Source organism: Biomphalaria glabrata, chromosome 3 (genome assembly GCF_947242115.1).
Source record: "Biomphalaria glabrata chromosome 3, xgBioGlab47.1, whole genome shotgun sequence".
In the NCBI taxonomy this organism is placed as follows: domain Eukaryota; kingdom Metazoa; phylum Mollusca; class Gastropoda; family Planorbidae; genus Biomphalaria; species Biomphalaria glabrata.
The window spans coordinates 659,444-680,004 of record NC_074713.1 but is presented as its reverse complement, the minus strand read 5'-3'; the positions used below and the strand labels follow the sequence as shown (position 1 = coordinate 680,004).

The window sequence follows — 20,561 nt, the reverse complement described above, 5'->3', positions numbered from 1 at the left end:
CTTGAATTTCAGGAGGCCGCGGACACCCTGTATAAAACACCACTGACACACTTTACCAGCTAGAGTTTAATAAATAGTATATAAACTAATTGTTATTATATTCTATTATGTCTCCTTGAAGACAAAGCTAAAAAAAACAACAACCAACCTTCATCCATACAAAATACCCGCAGAAATGCCATTAAATCACCATCAACAGGAAATCTTCCAAGGTGAAGATAAAAAGCCCTTTGTCTAGAAGAAGAAAATTAAGTTGAATCATAAATTGTCATCATTAATCACAAATATAGACTCAAGATATTTAATCTATAATCTTAAAAAATGTCAAACACAGAAAGAGACTTGAAGAAACATACAACCAAATATTTAAAACAATCTTACATTCTAAAGAAATCCTTTCACTAAACCAAATGCATAAACTAAAGACAAATAATTAAACTAGAAAACAGACTCAACTATTCTTCATAACCATACACAGTCATGTATACTTATAAGTTCACTACTGTATATTACATAAAATGCTACTGAAACAATTTCTATCTTTAGCTTTGAACAGAATCTTTATTTTTCTCCTTTCTCATGTATATGTTATAGTGTTCAGACAAGCAGTTCAGAACTGCGCAGTGGTTTCCAAATCAGGAAGATCTCGATATAGCTTTTGTTCTATAAGGGGGTTTTGGTGCCAGTGTCTAGTTCGAGGCTCTCAATAGAGTATGCAGCTTTGAAGGGCATGGTTGGCATTCTCTGGTGAAGCTCCACAATGCCAAACATCACTAGTCCTTAATTTTAGCTCCCAGAACATGTGTGTCTCATTCTGCGGTGTGAGGTTCTGAGATGAAATATTACATGTAGGCCATGTCAGGAAAGCTCATAATAGACAAAGTTTTTTCTGGAGCTTTAGGTGAGAAATTTTCCATTTCTCATGAATCCCACTTTCTGATTTTTTTTTCATTTCTTCTGGTTGAAGAGGGATTTTGTTTCTCCCCGTCTTTGGCCAATATAATTATTTTGACATTACAGCGTCTATTTCTCCCTGCTGTTGATGTTAATGAGTATAGTAGCAATAACACATTAAAAGCTTAAACCATAACTTACAAATCAAATTACAAATTAATTATTAAATTCGTGACCTGATTATGCTTTTTTTTTTTAATTCTAAATTTTGATTTGCATATTGACCTTCGCTAAAAGTTATTTATAATGAGGCATCAACTTACGGAGCAAGACTCAGTTTACTCAGAAGATCAGACTTCTGTGTGTAGAGTGGATCACTTTTACTGATTCCTGAGAAACAAAAAAATAGTTTTAAATGTAGGACAGGGGATGACAACTCCTGGAAACAAGAAGAATGAGAAAACACTAAATAGGTTATCTGGACAGTTTTCTACATCATCAGGAATGTATGTCATCATACATCAGCAGGAATGTATGTCATCATACATCAGCAGGAATATATGTCATCATACATCAGCAGGAATATATGTTATCATACATCAGCAGTAATGTATGTCATCATATATCAGCAGGAATGAATGTCATCATACGTCAGCAGTAATGTATGTCATCATACATCAGCAGGAATGTATGTCATCATACATCAACAGGAATGTATGTCATCATACATCAGCAGGAATGTATGTCATCATACATCATCAGAAATGAATGTCATCATACATCAGCAGGAATGTATGTCATCATACATCAGCAGAAATGTATGTCATCATACATCAGCAGGAATGAATGTCATCATACATCAGCAGGAATGTATGTCATCATACATCAGCAGGAATGTATGTCATCATACATCATCAGGAATGTATGTCATCATACATCATCAGGAATGTATGTCATCATACATCATCAGGAATGTATGTCATCATATATCATCAGAAATGAATGTCATCATACATCAGCAGGAATGTATGTCATCATATATCATCAGAAATGAATGTCATCATACATCAGCAGGAATGTATGTCATCATACATAATCAGAAATGAATGTCATCATACATCAGCAGGAATGTATGTCATCATATTATCAGAAATGAATGTCATCATACATCAGCAGGAATGTATGTCATCATACATCAGCAGGAATGTATGCCATCATACATCAGCAGGAATGTATGTCATCATACATCATCAGGAATGTATGTCATCATACATCATCAGGAATGTATGTCATCATACATCATCATGAATGTATGTCATCATACATCATCATGAATGTATGTCATCATACATCAGCAGGAATGTGTGTCATCATACATCATCAGGAATGTATGTCATCGTACATCATAAGGAATGTTTGTCATCATAACTTTTTGACAGTTTGTAAGAGCAAAATGGCCTTCCACTTTGTTTCTATCCCAAAGTGATTGCTATTTGGACAGATGGAGTATTTCTTTCAATACTGCTTAAAGCTTGATGCCTTAAGTTGCGATGGAGGAAAGGACTTACAGAATTGACCCCCTGCTCCATCTCCCCCGAAAGGTTGCCCTCATTTAGAGAGAAAAAAAAAAATTCAAGCAAAAGGCAAACTGCTATCAGCCAATAAGGAATCAAAGTTGACTGTGGTAGCCAAGTTTCTGCATAAGGCTTAAAGAAAAGAAATTCTCAGCCTTTCTCTCACTTTACATCTGGGTTTAAAAAACACAATTTTGTTTTTGCTTCAACATCATTAAAGAAAGGAGCGTAGACAACTTAATTTCACGTCAGTCATTTTATGGCAACAAAAGAGTGTCTTGGGACATTTCGACATTAGCCTCATTTTGAACTTACCAAGTTTAAGGCACAGACGATCATGTTCATTGTCTGGATAAACAAATCCATTGTGAACTAAAAATTCTCCATTAGACCTGGGCCCATAGAACATCAAGATCTATTTGAATAAAATGAAATGGGATTCATGACTTTACAAAGCTAAACAGAATTTTAATTTTAAATGTAAGGTAATGGTCATGAAACTCTACTGAACACTAGACAATACTGTTGATAAGCTAAAACCCCTATCGGGAGCATTAATGAAATTCAGGTTTCATTTATTGTTTTAATTAACAATGTGGAACATTGGGTCATAGCCATATAGTCAATTTAAAGCAGGGGTTCTCAACCTGTGGGTCGATTAACGATTTGCCAGGGGACGCTTAAGACCAAAGAAAATATGGATTGTTTTTTTTTTCTCTATTCTTCTATTGCTTTATGTGTGTGTGTGGGGGGTCGTGTCAGAGTGGGTGATTGTAAAAAGGGTCGCCGAGCATAAAAGGTTGAGAACCGCTGATTTAAAGTAATGGACATGGCCGCTGGGTGACTATAAGAAAATTACCTGTTGGCCAGCTTCAAAATCTTTGAGACAGAAACATTCACAAGCATCTTGCTCTGTATTATAGTCCGAGGTGTACTAGATAGAGGAGAGAACAAAAACCACTTTTACAAATACATTCAAGCCAAAGTAAAAATCCTGTTTGAATTATATGAAACTAATTTCCAACATTATGGACCTGCATGCTGCAGGAAGTTTAAAGGATGTTTCTCTAGCCCTGTCAACACACGCCTTTGTAAAAATGGCTGAAATCTAACAGAACAATGTCCATTATTTTATCTTACGCCAATATAACATCAGATTTTTATTTTCATTCAAGGTAGGAATTTAGACGTGAATCGATTGTGATTCTAATGAAACTTATTATTTTCTTTCAATTATTATTAATTCGATTCAATTTAATTTCAATTATTATTAATTCCTGTACAAGGAAAAGTCTGTTTATTTATATCATTCATTGTGTTCACATTAATTAAAGTTTGAGTTGATCTTTATTGATTGAGGTCTGGTGTTTTTTTACACCCCTACTTTGTAGTGTGGTGGCCAAAGTGGTAAAGCGCTTGTTTGGGATTTTGAACTGGGATTGTTAGGATGTCCCTGTGTCCACCAAACTCTAATGGGAACCTGACATATGTTAGGAAAGCAAAGGCTGTTTGTTGTTGTGCTGGCCACACATGACATCCTTGTTAACCGTTGGCCGTAGAAAAAGATGAGCTTTACATCATCTGCCACCATAGATCACAAGGTCTCAAAGGGGTGCTCAACTTTTGCTCACAATGCATTATGGAACAATATAACTGCACAATACTGATAACATAGATGTAGGGACTATATAACTGCACACTAGTGGTAACTTAGATGTAGGGACTATATATCTACTGCCAACTTACAATGCCATTACAATGGTTGCACATGTCCCATAATGGTATCAAGCCTAGTGTCGCTCGAGAACCATCTCGGGCTGGAATTTGGTTTTGTCTTGTCATGACAGAAGAAACTGCCCATCTGTCCAAAAACATAAAACAATTTAGACTTATGTTGCAGTACAATACATTGAATAAGACCAAATCAATGTTTCATTTCTTAACATTGCTGCTGCCAACCAATGAAGAAAGTATTCTAAAGAAAAGTGTACCACACTATAAGACACAATGTCACTTAAAATCAATTACCTGTAATTATCAAATGTGAAGCATTGTTTAACATATAACTGGGTCATGCTATCGGGTTGTTTCTGCAAGTCAAAGAGAGAGAAACAATTTGAAAGAAACAAAGTGAAGGTTCTATTTCTCCTACTTTAATATGTCCTGGTACTGTGTCTGAAATCAATGTAGTTAAACCATACACTGACATACATGACTCACCTGTAGTAACCTGTAAAAGTAAGCATATTGCCTGGCAATATTTCTATATTGGTTTATGGCATCACCTGGGGAAATTGACCAATTGGTTAGAGAGAACACTCAAATTAAACAGAAAGAAAATATTCATAACCCTGTTTAGAAGTAAGTCAACTTTGAAGTCCTTCCAGAAAGTTCAACCAACTTATGTCTGGACAAGATACCAGTGAATGTAGTAGGCCTATCTATGATGTGTTTTTATGACATTAAAAAAAAAAAAAAGCAACAATTTGTTTATAGAAACAAATTAGTAAACAATAGGATTCAATAATTACACAACAGTTTGGAAAGGTTATCTTTAGATCTGAACCTAAAACCTACCAAGAGACTTTCTCTCAATTTTTATTTTTATTTAGTTATTGATAAGCAAAACAATAAAATAAATTGGTCTAAAATTGTTAAATCTAGCAAATTTACAGCTAAAAATATTTTCATAAAAAATGTTTTTGAAAAATTACTCTCGGAACAGAATTAAAATATCTATGGAGATTAACAATTAATTCCTAATTAGAGTGCGTACCTTTAACAGGTGAACCATTCAGGAGTTGAAGATCCTCAGAACTCCAGTACAGTGGATTCAAATAACTACTAGGAAGTATGTCTGGACAAGTAAAAAAAAAAGTATGTACATGATAAAATATATCATGAATAACCTTTCAGGGTAAGAAAACAAACATTTTTTTTTGTTCAACGTCCTCAACAAATCAAAATTCTAAAAAATTACATTTTATTTAAAACTAGTGATAGCCTAACTAGCAGAGCTTAAAAAAGAAAAACAAGAACAATAAGCAACACAAAATCAGTTTTTCCCCATTAAAAATGAATCCTAGTCCCGGTCATTTTATAGTGTTAACTAAAATCTAGAACTTAGAACAATCAGGAACAAATATAAACCAATGAAACAAAAAAAAATTTACTTGGACAGTAGCCAAGTTATATCTATGTTACTGCGTAAACTGATTAAAAAAAAACAGATTAGAGGGATACTTAGTAAAAGCATTGGATGTGATGAACTTAAAGCAAGAGTCACATATAACTGTTAGGAGACAGACTTTATAACCTTTAAAAGTGTTGTTGCTACAACTATATAACAAACACGTCAATACCATTAGTTTAAAAAAAGGCTTTTCTATACCGTTTATGTAAATAGGAAACGGTGGCTGAACGGTAAAGCGCTTGGCTTCCAAACCGAGGGTCCGGGTTCGAATCCTGGTGAAGACTGGGATTTGTAATTTCGAAATCTTTGGGTGCCTCTGAGTCCACCCAGCTCTAATGGGTACCTGGCATTAGTTGGGGAAAAGTAAAGGCGGTTGGTCGTTGTGCTGGCCACATGACACCCTCGTTAACCGTAGGCCACAGAAACAGATGACCTTTACATCATCTGCCCTATAGATGACAAGATCTGAAAGGGGAACTTTACTTACTTACTTAATTAGGAAAACTAGTACAGTTATTAGAGAGATCGATGCCATTGTCCCTTGAAAAGGAATGTTTTCATAAAATTAACTCTTTCTCTCCTAACTGACGATACCAATGTTGATTTCACCAGAATGTGGTAAATAATTACGGAGAGAAAGAGTTAAACGTTTGTTGAGACTTTGGTTGCTGGACCTACCGATGTAAGGTTTCCAAAAAGATTGTGGATTCAATTTTTCATTCAGTAAATGCAGAGCTAGAGTCACATTAGGCATGACTTGAAGAATTTTATCTTCCTTGATTAGTGCCCCTGTAAAAAAAAAAAAAAAAAAAAAAATCATTATCTGTCCCTAAACTTAGTTTGATTCTAGCCTATAACTAGAATCTAAGGTATGATCATACTCTAGCCTATGACCACTAAACCTACTCACCAAGAGGAGACTGTTTTGCAGAGTCAACTGTCATCATCAGTTTCCTTGGGATCTGTAACAACTTCTCTGACTCCTGAGAATAGCATAGTTCAGGTGCATAAATATGATTTGTTTGACACTTTAGCTGTATCAAAATCTTTTTCGCACACAATTAAGAGTTGACAGAAAAGAAGAAGCCTTATGTAAATGAACATACTCATATAGTGGGACAAGGGATCCACACTATGGATATGTGATCCAACCTAGCAATGGTCACATACATTGTGGAACCTTCACGCCCCATGCAGGGCTAAGGGTGAAGACCTCAGGGTCGACAAATGCTGAGAGAAATCCTTCTCAGAGGTCAAAGGGATTAAGGGGCACCTTGCAGTGCTGATTCCCCGAAACAGACTTTTTCAAAGATAAACACAGACATAAAGCCCCACAGCAGGAAGGAAGTAAAACAATGCAGTTACCTTCAGATCTCTTGTACCCTTCAGGCCATAGCCATACTGGGGGAACTGCGTTATTTCAAGTGCAGATGTATCGACACCATTGTCATTCAACCACTTCAAAAAAGTTGGAAAACCATCTTCGCGATTTCGTGAAGGCAGTGCTAGGACTAGAACAAATATAAGGCTACATTACAAGATAGTGCTAGAACTATAACAAATATATGGCTACATTACAAGGTATTGCTAGGACTAGAACAAATAGTTAATACTAATGCTACGGTAGAATTTTTAAAAAATCAATGTTAAACATTTTATTTATTAATTAATAAAATCTACCTGATTGAATGTTTCTAATTTTTTCAACCAATCCATTAATCTCAGGATAATCCTCCAATTCTTTATTTCCAGATTCAGGTGGCTTGGAACACACTGTTGACATTTACAAGTAGAGATTATAAACTTTTGACATCTAAACAAAGACAGCATTAGACTTAAGACAATCAATTTTGATTCAGGATTTCAGTATGTTTCTTTGCCAACGAAAATTTAAATAATACTCGACGTAGGCCGGGGAAAAAAAAGTGGTAGGTCACACAAATGTGCAAACTTCTATTTCTATTGGTTTTGGATAGCGAATCTTTCAAGCCACAGCCTTCTCACTGCACTCTAGTTCAATCTCTATACTGGATGTATGGAAAGCTCTAAGTCCATCTATTTTTTGGACATGTGGGGGGAGGGGTATCTGGTAGAAGTTTTCTGTGATGCATATTGGTTCTCAACAAACACACGTCAGCTCAAGCCAGGAATCAAACTCAAGCCTCACTGATAGGTAGACATACATTTTATTTCACTCAGTTTGGTGGTGCAGTACATGTGCTCCAGACTCACCACGATCCTCCCAAGTTCAAACCCTGCCATCCCCTGACTCCTACAGAAGGTTTGGGCCAAGATATAATCTTCATTTCTAAAGAAGCTTCTTAAGATTGCACATCAAACTTAAATATGAAACATCCTTGAAACACTCAGAAGAAATTCTCCATAGTATAGGAAGATTTGCTGTTACTATTGTGACAAAATTCACATTATAAGCATGAGTCTGCTATGTAAATTTATGAAGCTGACTGTAAATAGATCATGCCTGGGAAACATTTCTACTTTACCTTCTAGTAAACTAGTTATCAGCTCTGCAACTTCCTTCCTAGCAGACTTGGACAGTTCAGGAACAGCAGCAGATGTGTTCACATTGCCTTGCTCTGGGCCTTGGGCTGGCTCTGCTTGAGTGGGTGGAGCTTTGTCTGACTGTGTGAGTGGAGCTTTGTCTGAATGTGTGGGTGGGGCTTGACCTTTGGCTGTTTTCTTTGTTTTTCTGCCCATTGCTCAAATCTAGGCATACATCTTATGAAAAACAGACTAAGACAGAAAAAAAAAAAAAGATTTTTTATAAACTTGACAACACAAATACCTTTAGTACAAACATCCAAGGGCATGATCTGAATAGTGAAGATGGGTTAAATATCTAATGAAGTGACTGTTTTCTAATATACTCTTATCCAACTAGTTTTTTTAAGCGATGCAAACCTTTGAAAGCAAAACAAATACTTAAAACAACAACACTCAAACCATCTGTATACATATGTACAATACCGCATGTCTCAATCACTGTAGTCATAGTTAAAAGTCTTATCTGGACCCACACAATAAGGCTATTATCTTTTATCTTATAGATTGGGAGGCGATATGGCTGAGCGGGAGGCGATGTGGCTGAGCGGCAAAGCGCTTGGTTTCCGAACTGGGAGGAGGGGCGTGTCCCAGGTTCGAATCCTGGGATTTTTAATTTTGGGATCTTTGGGTGCTTCTGAGTCCACCCAGCTCTAATGGGTACCTGAAATTAGTTAGGGAAAGGTAAAGGCCCTCATTAACTGTAGGTCACAGAAACAGAAGACCTTTACATCATCTGCCCTATAGACCACAAGGTCTGAAAGGGGGAACTTTACTTCTTAATACTTTATAGATTGCAGATGTTACTTAAATAAGATGATGAAGATAATTACATCTTATTTCATGTGTTAATCTAGTCATGCATGGTATTGGTTTTCCTAGTTGATTCAGGCAACCCATTCCATTCTCTAATAGCACTAGGGAAGAAGGAGCACTCATACACAAATTTCTCCTAGCATATTATATGGAATAAGAAATGTATGTGCCTCTATATACTGTCATTCCACTTAGTTATAGTATCATGCATGTCTAGATTTAACACATTGATATATATAGTGCATTAAAAATAGGAATAAACTTAATAGAATCCTCAATGCTGTTGGCAAAATCATTGGCAAAAAACAAACCCCATTTGGGCAGTTGTTTGAGACAAACATCTATAAAAAAGCTAACAAGATCCTCGAAATAAAGAATCACCCTTTGTGTCAGGATTTTGTGATTTTACCATCACAAAAGAGATACAAGACACCGATAGCAAAGACAAACAGACACAAACACTCTTTTGTTCCTCTGGCAATGAAATCATTAAATAAGAACAATCTGGTATAAACTTTCACATGTAAATTATGAGTGAGTCTGGTGTGAATGTACACTTTGGTTTCTTATAGTTATAATGTTTTTTGTTTGGTGTAATGCACAAATTGTAAGACAAATTTCCATATGGACAATAAAGATTATTATTATTATTATATATATATATATATATATATATATATATATATATATATATATATATATATATATATATATATAAATAATAACGAGTCGTGTTGGTGTAATAGCTAACTGAATGGTACCAACCCCCCACTCCACCAATCTCGCGTTCTTAATCTCTAGACTAAATCTAATTGCCATCAAGAACCAATCAATGTATAGATCTGGGTGTAACCTGTTCACCCCCCTTTTCTGTTTTTTTTCCCCACAGGACGGCTAAGTCTGACCTCTCGTAAGCTAGTGACGGTAGGCAGGTCTGATTGTGTCAAAATGCCCCAAGCAGTGTTCAACCTAAGACTAAGAACCATCAAATGACTGTCTCAAGGGCATAGAATAATATAGAAGTATTATCTCGATTCTAGATATTACATCTCTACTCCTCTACTATTACAAAAGCAGGAAGCAATCCATATTTCAAGACTAGAAACATTAACATTGTGACTGTGTTTTGAACTGTCGACAGTGTTGACTGAGTCACTGTGTGAAGTGTGTGTGTCTGTCACTAACTCTAATAAAAGTCTAATGATCTAATCCCTAGAATCTAATAAAAAAGTAATATCTTAAAGTTAAAGAAATCCTAATCTAATAACTCTATTACTCTAATAATATTATTATATTATCTAGATAGTAGAATCTTGATCTACTAATCTGTCACTCAGTGTCATCTAGAGTATTCTAGAGCAATCTAGACTAGATTCTAGATTTACTATCATTTAAATTTAATTATTTAATCATTAATTTTGTACTTTGTCTTTGATTAACATCAGAATTCAGAATACTGGACTGAATACTCAGAATAGTATAGTTGAAGTCCAATGAAGTTGGGTAATCATGAAGATGAGCGTCAAAAATTATTGATTCGCCGAAAATTCAATTTTTTTTTAAAAATACAATTAATAAATATAAATAGAGTCTTTAAAAGATTTTCTTGTAAAACAGAGAACTTTTATAATTATATGACATCAACAAAAAGCATTAGCGACGTCAAGGTTGCTCAGCACGCTGCCATTTTGTTTACAATGATGTCACAGAGGTGTTGCCAACTTAGTATTCTGAGATTTTCTTTTTGTTACACTTGCTTAAACCGGTGCTGCACGCTTGTTTGTAGGCATAAATTATATAATTAACTATATAAACTCTTTCCTTTTTCTAACAATTATATTAATAAAGTTGCAATAACATAAATATATGCTCAACTTGTTTTTTTTTTTTTTTTGTTGATTTGCTTTTTTTTTGGTCTATATAGCCTAGATCTAAATATAAGATCAATATTATGTTTTGTTCTGTTGTATTTGAGTCACTGGTAAAATAGTAATCCTGTAGTAGTTTCTAATATTTAGGTGATTTTGGCCAATATAGAGCTAGAAAGGATGACATTGTGACTCGCTTCTATTGAACCACGGATAAAAGAATCAGCAAGGCTATAAGTCGTTTAAGAAGAAAGTCAAGCTGTAGTAGCCGTGTAAAAAAGAAAACGTAGAAGGAAATCCAAGTCTAGTAATTAAGTAGGCTAGTAGTCTGTCGACTTGAGAGTTGTTACAAGTCTAAGTAACTAAGTAGGCTAGTAGTCGGTCGACCTGAGAGTTGTTACAAGTCTAGTAACTAAGTAGGCTAGTAGTCGGTCGACCTGAGAGTTGTTACAAGTCTAGTAACTAAGTAGGCTAGTAGTCGGTCGACTTGAGAGTTGTTACAAGTCTAGTAACTAAGTAGGCTAGTAGTCTGTCGACCTCAGAGTTGTTAGAAGATTTTAGAAAAGTAGCGATGTAAAGAGAAGTGATTAGGTCACAGTAGAAGTCACGTGAGAATTTAAGCAATTATAAAAGTCTGTATGAAGTTTAATTGACTAGTTTTATGTGTTGAAATTGATGTGCTCGTCTTTAATAGTAGTTAAGTATCTGGGCTAAGCTGCTAAGAACATGTAGATTTCATTTCACATCAAGACATATTTCATTGTATATTTCATAGACAAGATATATTGGGTGTTCATGGGCGCCCGCAGGATTTTTTGCAGGGGGATGCAAGTTACCACCTATGGCTCAAAGTCATAGCTTCAATTTTTTCCCCCCGAGCATATTAAAGAAAACAGCTGGTGTCCCCTCGCCCCCCCCCCCCCTACCTATGCGATATTAATTTCACTGTAAATGCATGACGCGTAGGACGTATTCATCTTCTTTTTTGAAGTAACGCCTGTATGATATAAGATAGGTAGATAAATAGGCCTACTTTTTTCATGCTCTTGCATCGTTTTAGGATGTAAACAAAACAGGTTGAACTGAGCATTAGTATTGCTTGAAAAGAGAGACGTTAACGAAGAAACTAACGAATCCAGATACGGACTGTAAAGCAGTGCTCTTTAATAATCCCAAAATCCAAACACATGTTTTTTGCTTGGTGTGTCTCATGTCGACTACAAATTATCGGCAGCACTAATTCATTACCTAGTTTGTCTGCGAATAGTCTCGCCTTCCTCAAGATGCAATCCCTGAAGTGTTCCTAATCATGGTCAGTTTGGTTTTTGATTATGTCATTAATGTGACTGCTGGTGTGCTTTTGAGCGGCCACTTATGCTAAGATGGACAGACTGCAACGTACAACACGGAAACTGGTTCAAGAACAGATGAATAATTGATTACAATTAAAACACACATCAGAAGCACACGAGAAGCAGGCACTGATTATACATAAAGCAGTTTGTCTGGTTCCACTTATAGTAGGCCTAACTATTTTAAAATGCACCAAACATGTTGTTTTGTTTGTTCGTAAAATGTTTTACATGTTTCGGATGTTCCTTCAGAGTTGAAGATAATTACTTCCTAGTCCAAACCTCTCGCAGGACGACGGGGGATGGAAGCGTGCAGGGTTTGAACCCTTGACCATCAATAAATCTGAACGACAATCCAGCACGCAAACCACACGACCAGGCAGCCATCCAACTCAAAATTCTTCTCAAATTGACAGCTGCCTAGAATTTTTCCTCCAAGACAAAAAGAAAATAACATTTATCATATTCTAGGCCTTTACTAAATATAATGATAGCTATAATTATGTGCAAATGAAAAAAAAAATCGTCACGACTACGTGCTACAGAATTTTTAATTGCAAGCCCATAATAAAGCGTACATGGTCGGACATGAACTACAGATTAGCTTATTCCAGTTTATTACAATTATATAGCTTATCCTCATAAACTTTATTTCAGTGAAATCATTATATGCTAAGTTGCTTCGTATCAGAAGTTAATTGATTTGAAGGTGTAAAAAAACATGACTTAACTCTCTCGCGCGCTTAAAGATTGCACGAAACAGGAAAGGCTCGATATTAACTATCAAACAATTTACAGCCCAGACACCAGAACATAACATCTGGCATAGGTTTCTGTCACATACTCGTTAGAGATTCAATGTGGCATGGAGTGAGTTAATAGTCATTTGACTATCTCGTGCCTTATTTACGAAGAAATAATTGGTCTGTATTTGACCACAGGGTGAAAACCTAAGTTACCTTTTGGACTCCTGTGAGTAAAGAGATGTATGTATGTATTGTGTAAGAGATACGAGATGTAATATAAATGGGTTCTAAGTGATGTATTTCCATGGCTGGAGTTGCCAAGTTATTATGCACTATTTTATTATGATTATTAAATGTTTTGTCTGTTGAGACGATGCTTGCTTCTAAATATATGTGTTGTGGTCAAATTACTCAGTGAACATAGTGGCACTACGCAACAACAAAATTGATCAGGATAAAGTTATTTAATGTTTGCACAAAGAACATTCTAACAAGGCCAGAAGAGGCCCTAATGCTATACAAATAAACATTCGCGTTATCAGCATATGTCAAAGATATGACAGTTTCGAAACAACTTATAGACCTGATGTAATCAGAAGAAAAAGGGAACATTATTGAACCCCCAACCCCCTCTGGCTACGCCTATGCCCAGTAGTGGTCTTAGGGGGTGGCAAGTGGGACAACCTACCCAGGCCCTGCTATTGGAGATTCCCTAGCACTGTCAGCTTCGAAAACCAGAACGATTCTCATATATACTCAATATCTTTGGAAATCTTTCCAGGCATCTTTATATACTATTTCTATGTAAGCTCTTAACATGACATAAACTTCAGCAGCACGAGGTTTCTGTAAATCCCGTTAAGTGTGTGACTTTCTTGTTGGATTTAGCTCTGAGAATGTCAAATGGTAGCACAACGAATAACGTGATGCAAGAAAAATTAGAAAAGTAAAACTGCTGTAGCGCGCAGTCTTAACAAAAATTCTAGCGATTGTACAGTACCTTTAAGAAAACAACACCGCATATCATGGGAGAACAGAGAAACAAACGAACAACGGTGATACCCCAAGTCGACCCAACCATGCGAGTACATCTTCGAAGAATTAAGAACGCCGAGGCTCACGGCCATTACATCGGGCATAGGATTCAAAACGAGCATATGAACATTATGGCATCAGAAGTAAAAGGGAACATTATTGATAAAATCAAACTTGCAAAATATTTTCCCGTCATTCTTGACTACACACCCGATGTTAGCCACAAAGAGCTGATGTCCCTTATATTGAGTTTTTTTGGACGTACCCTAATGTTGACAACCTAACAGGAAAGGGTTTGTCATGGCGCTTCTTGCTGCGCTGGTGAACGTTGGTCAGGACATCGCCGATTGTCGTGTCCAGGGATACAAATACAATGGTGTAAACTTGAAGGGAAAGCACCAAGGAATCCAAGCACACATTATTCGCATCAACAATCGACCTTTTGCGCTCTTCTTGCGGCGGCCATAATCTTAACCTTCAGAGTGTTTAGCAGAAATATTATTATGTAGTTTGTTGATTGTTCATGAACAAATGTCTTAATCATTAGTTACGTTGATTAAACTTTAAGGCAAAATCTTTCATAAAGTACATTATGTAATGTAGTCAAACGGCCAATAGTACAGTACATAAGTAAGGTACTATGTTTTGTGGCAAAAATAATACTTACAGCATTAGAGGCGGACGAGACATTAGCGTGATGTGATGTGGTATGGATATATAACCTACTCTTACGGCTTAGGGCCCGCGCACTGCTAAGGCCGCCTCTGCCCATGCCTCCTTCAGTGAAGTCCAGTAGGACGTCGGCGCCGTAGGCGCCATTATCCCGTTGATGGTTAGAAAGGCTGCTTTTATCCAACCACCAGGCCTGGACATTGGGCTCTTCACCCCTGTCCTGTCTGAGGCCTCCAGAGTGTCGAACTCCGACAGCCATCAACAAATACAAGGCAGGACTATTACAATAGGCCTACACACGCACATATCTTTTTTTCCATAAATTGTGTGAAGTCACCTTTCAGGAGCTTCTTGTAAACCAGAAGACCACGGAAAATCTGTTATAAGTTATAAAATGGTTTCGTTTTAATAATTTACACCTAGGATTAGAGTGGGTTCTATGACAGTGTGTGGCTCACTGCGGTCGCATAGGTTGCAGTGACCTAAGGCAGGCTCTGAAAAATATCGGCGTATGCTACTCACTATATAATAATAAGCTTTTTTTTTTCTTTTTTACATAAATTAATTACCCTTTTTAACATCGTTTACCGTACTTTCAAAATACAGCAAGAGAAATAAATAAATAGAAATCGCTATATGACAAGCGTGAGAGACATAAAACGCTTGGGCTTGTCATAGCGGTAATCATGAAGATGAGCGTCAAAAATTAATGATTTGCCGAAAATTCAAAATTAAAAGAAAAATACAATTAATAAATATAAATTGTGTTTTAAAAAGATTTTCTTGTAAAACAGAGAACTTTTATATTTATATGACATCAACAAAAAGCATTAGCGACGTCAAGGTTGCTCAGCACGCTGCCATTTTGTTTACAATGATGTCACAGAGGTGTTGCCAACTTAGTATTCTGAGATTTTCTTTTTGTTACACTTGCTTAAAGCGGTGATGCACGCTTGTTAAACGTTTGTAGGCGTAAATTATATAATTAATTATATAAACTCTTTTTTTTTCTAACAATTATATTAATAAAGTTGCAATAACACAAATATATGCTGAACTTGTTTTTTTTTTTGTTAATTTGCTTTTTTTTTGTTAAATCTATATAGCCTAGATCTAAATTATAAATATAAGATCAATATTATGTTTTGTTCTGTTGTATTTGAGTCACAGGTAAAATAGTAATCCTGTAGTAGTTTCTAATATTTAGGTGATTTTGGCCAATATAGAGCTAGAAAAGATGACATTGTGACCCGCTTCTACTGAGCCACGGATAAAAGAATCGGCAAGGCTATAAGCCATTTAAGAAGAAAGTCAAGCTGTAGTAACCGTGCTAAAAAAACAACGTAGAAGGAAATCCAAGTCTAGTAACTAAGTAGCTAGTAGTCGGTCGACCTGAGAGTTGTTACAAGTCTAGTAACTAAGTAGCTAGTAGTCGGTCGACCTGAGAGTTGTTACAAGTCTAGTAACTAAATAGCTAGTAGTCGGTCGACCTGAGAGTTGTTACAAGTCTAGTAACTAAGTAGCTATATAGTAGTCGGTCGACCTGAGAGTTGTTATAAGTCTAGTAACTAAGTAGCTAGTAGTCGGTCGACCTGAGAGTTGTTACAAGTCTAGTAACTAAGTAGCTAGTAGACGGTCGACCTGAGAGTTGTTACAAGTCTAATAACTAAGTAGGCTAGTAGTTGGTCGACCTGAGAGTTGTTACAAGTCTAGTAACTATGTAGGCTAGTAGTCGGTCGACCTGAGAGTTGTTACAAGTCTAGTAACTAAGTAGGCTAGTAGTCGGTCGACCTGAGAGTTGTTAGAAGATTTTAGAAAAGTAGCGATGTAAAGAGAAGTGATTAGGTCACAGTAGAAGTCACGTGAGAATTTAAGCAATTATTAAAGTCTGTATGAAATAATTGACTAGTTTTATGTGTTGAAATTGATGTGCTCGTCTTTAATAGTAGTTAAGTATCTGGGCAACAAGCTGCTAAGAACATGTAGATTTCATTTCACATCAAGACATATTTCATTGTATATTTCATAGACAAGATATTTTGGGTGTTCATGGGCGCCCGCATGTTTTTTTGCAGGGGGATGCAAGTTACCACCTATGGCTCAAAGTCGTAGCTTCATTTTTTTTCCCCGAGCATATTAAAGAAAAGAACTGGTGTCCCCTCCCCCCCCCCCCACCTATGCGATATTAATTTCACTGTAAATGCATGACGCGTAGGACGTATTCATCTTCTTTTTTGAAGTAACGTCTGTATGATATAAGATAAGAAGATAAATACTTGTTTCATGCTCTTGCATCGTTTTAGGATGTAAACAAAACAGGTTGAACTGAGCATTAGTATTGCTTGAAAAGAGAGATGTTAACGAAGAAACTAACGAATCCAGATACGGACAGTAAAGCAGTGCTCTTTAATAATCCCAAAATCCAAAAAAATGTTTTTTGCTTGGTGTGTCTGTCGACTACAAATTATCGGCAGCACTAAGTCATTACCTAGTTTGTCTGCCAATAGTCTCGCCTTCCTCAAGATGCCATCCCTGAAGTGTTCCTAACCATGGTCAGTTTGGTTTTTGATTATGTAATTAATGTGACTGCTGGTGTGCTTTTGAGCGGCCACTTATGCTAAGATGGACAGACTGCAACGTACAACACGGAAACTGGTTCAAGAACAGATGAATAATTGATTACAATTAAAACACACATCAGAAGCACACGAGAAGCAGGCACTGATTACAAATAAAGCAGTTTGTCTGGTTTCACTTATAGTAGGCCTAACTATTTTAAAAACATGTTTCGGATGTTCCTTCAGAGTTGAAGATAATTACTTCCTAGTCCAAACCTCTCGCACGACGACGGGGGATGGGAGCGTGCAGGGTTTGAACCCTTGACCATCGATAAATCTGAACGACAATCCAGCGCCCAAACCGCACGACCAGGCAGCCATCCAACTTAAAGATCTTCTCAAATTGACAGCTGCCTAGAATTTTTCATCCAGAGAAAAAAAGAAAATAACATTTTATCATATTCTAGGCCTTTACTAAATATAATGATAGCTATAATTATGTGCAAATGAAAAAAAAATCGTCACGACTACGTGCTACAGAATTTTGAATTGCAAGCCCATAATAAAGCGTGCATGGTCGGACATGAACTACAGATCAGCTTATTCTAGTTTATTACAATTATATAGCTTATCCTCATAAACTTTATTTCAGGGAAATCACTATATGCTAAGTTGCTTCGTATCAGAAGTTAATTGATTTAAAGGTGTAAAAACATGACAACTCTCTCGCGCGATTAAAGATTGCACGAAACAGGAAAGGCTCGAAATTAACTATCAAACAATTTACAGCCCAGACACCAGAACATAACATCTGGCATAGGTCTCTGTCACATACACGTTTGAGATTCAATGTGACATGAAGTGAGTTAATAGTCATTTGACTATCTCGTACCTTATTTACGAAGAAATAATTGGTCTGTATTTGACCACGGGATGAAAACCTCAGTTACCTTTTGGACTCCTGAGAGTAAAGAGATGTATGTGTGTATTGTGTAAGAGATACGTGATGTAATATAAATGGGTTCTAAGTGATGTATTTACATGGCTGGAGTTGCCAAGTTATTATGCACTATTTTATTATGATTATTAAAGTTTTGTCTGTTGAGACGATGCTTGCTTCTAAATATATGTGTTGTGGTCAAATTACTCAGTGAACATAGTGGCACTACGCAACAACAAAATTGATCAGGATAAAGTTATTTAATGTTTGCACAAAGAACATTCTAACAAGGCCAGAAGAGGCCCTAATGCTATAAAAATAAACATTTGCGTTATCAGCATATGTCAAAGATATGACATTTTCGAAACAGCTTATGGACCTGATGTAATCAGAAGATAAAGGGAACATTATTGCCCCCCCCCTGGCTACGCCTATGCCCAGTAGCGGCCTTAGGGGGTGGCAAGTGGGACAACCTCCCCAGGCCCCGCGATTGGAGATTCCATTGACACTGTCAGCTTCAAAAACCAGAACAGTTCTCATAATACTCAATATCTTTGGAAATCTTTCCAGGCATCTTTATAATACCAAATACTATTTCTATGTAAGCTCTTAACATGACATAAACTTCAGCAGCACGAGGTTTCTGTACATCCCGTTAAGTGTGTGACTTTCTGGTTGGATTTAGCTCTGAGAATGTCAAATGGTAGCACAACGAATAACGTGATGCAAGAAAAATTAGAAAAGTAAAACTGCTGTAGCGTGCAGTCTTAACAAAAATTCTAGCGATTGTACAGTACCTTTAAGAAAACAACACCGCATATCGTGGGAGAACAAAGAAACAAACGAACAACGGTGATAGCCGAAGTCGACCCAACCATGCAAGTACATCTTCGAAGAATTAAGAACGCTGAGGCTCACGGCCATTACATCGGACATAGGATTCAAAACGACCATATGAACATTATGGCATCAGAAGTAAAATGGAACATTATTGATAAAATCAAACTTGCAAAATATTTTCCCGTCATTCTTGACTACACACCTGATGTTAGCCACAAAGAGCTGATGTCCCTTATATTGAGGTTTTTGGACGTATCCTAATGTTGACAACTTAACAGGAAAGGGGTTTGTCATGGCGCTTCTTGCTGCGCTGGTGAACGTTGGTCAGGACATCGCCGATTGTCGTGTCCAGGGATACAAATACAATGGTGTAAACTTGAAGGGAAAGCACCAAGGAGTTCAAGCACACAATATTCGCATCAACAATCGACCTTTTGCGCTCTTCTTGCGGCGGCCATAATCTTAACCTTCAGAGTGTTTAGCAGAAATATTATTATGTAGTTTGTTGATTGTTCATGAACAAATGTCTTAGTCATTAGTTACGTTGATTAAACTTCAAGGCAAAATCTTTCATAAAGTACATTATGTAATGTAGTCAAACGGCCAATAGTACAGTACATACGGAAGGTACTATGTTTTGTAGCAACAATAAGACCTACAGCATTAGAGGCGGACGAGACATTAGCGTGATGTGATGTGGTATGGATATATAGCCTACACTTACGGCTTAGGGCCCGCGCATTGCTAAGGCCGCCTCTGCCCATGCCTCCTTCAGTGAAGTCCAATAGGGCGTCGGCGCCATAGGCGCCATTATCCCGTTGATGGTTAGAAAGGCTTTTATCCAACCACCAGGCCTGGACATGGGGCTCTTCACCCCTGTCCTGTCTGAGGCCTCCAGAGAGTCGAAGTCCGACAGCCATCATCAAATACAAGGCAGGACTATTACAGTAGGCCTACACACGCATGTATCTTTTATCCATAAATTGTGTGAAGTCACCTTCCAGGAGCTTCTTGTAAACCAGAAGACCACAGAAAATCTGTTATAAGTTATAAAATGGTTTCGTTTTAATAATTTACACCTAGGATTAGAGTGGGTTCTATGATAGTGCGTGGCTCACTGCGGTCGCATAGGTTGCAGTGACCTAAGCCAGGCTCTGAAAAATATCGGCGTATGCTACTCACTGTATAATAAGCTTTTTTTTTTTTACATAAATTAATTTCCCTTTTTAACATCGTTTACCGTACTTTCAAAATACAGCAAGAGAAATAAATAAATAGAAATCGCTATTTGACAAGCGTGAGAGACATAAAACGCTTGGGCTTGTGACAGCTACATATAAAGAGGCTCGAGGTTCTCAACATCGGACTCAAATCAGAGTTGTGCTTACTGAGCAACTAAAAGCATTACTGAAAACATTGTCCCTGGATACCTCCTCCCCCCCCCCAGTGAGCCTGAAAACAGATTGGACCATAGTGCTCTGAACATGCTATAAGCACGAAAAATGCTCTTT

At 36.8% G+C, this 20,561-nt stretch overlaps 1 protein-coding gene across 3 annotated transcripts in view; it reads right to left on the bottom strand.

Moving 5' to 3' along the window:
• Window positions 1-20,561, bottom strand: part of LOC106067813 (actin-histidine N-methyltransferase-like) — a 35,802-nt gene that overhangs the window by 10,747 nt on the left and 4,494 nt on the right. For all 3 annotated transcript variants that reach the window (XM_056022868.1, XM_056022866.1, XM_056022867.1), the window contains exons 2-14: window positions 8,166-8,415; window positions 7,342-7,434; window positions 7,027-7,172; window positions 6,572-6,644; window positions 6,340-6,450; window positions 5,245-5,325; window positions 4,689-4,753; window positions 4,497-4,558; window positions 4,215-4,329; window positions 3,328-3,402; window positions 2,784-2,883; window positions 1,218-1,284; window positions 149-234 (exon numbers count right to left, since the gene is read on the bottom strand). In XM_056022868.1, coding sequence (XP_055878843.1) covers window positions 149-234; window positions 1,218-1,284; window positions 2,784-2,883; window positions 3,328-3,402; window positions 4,215-4,329; window positions 4,497-4,558; window positions 4,689-4,753; window positions 5,245-5,325; window positions 6,340-6,450; window positions 6,572-6,644; window positions 7,027-7,172; window positions 7,342-7,434; window positions 8,166-8,379 — 1,288 coding nt within the window. In that variant the 5' untranslated portion in view covers window positions 8,380-8,415. The remainder of the gene's footprint in view (window positions 1-148; window positions 235-1,217; window positions 1,285-2,783; window positions 2,884-3,327; window positions 3,403-4,214; window positions 4,330-4,496; window positions 4,559-4,688; window positions 4,754-5,244; window positions 5,326-6,339; window positions 6,451-6,571; window positions 6,645-7,026; window positions 7,173-7,341; window positions 7,435-8,165; window positions 8,416-20,561) is intronic.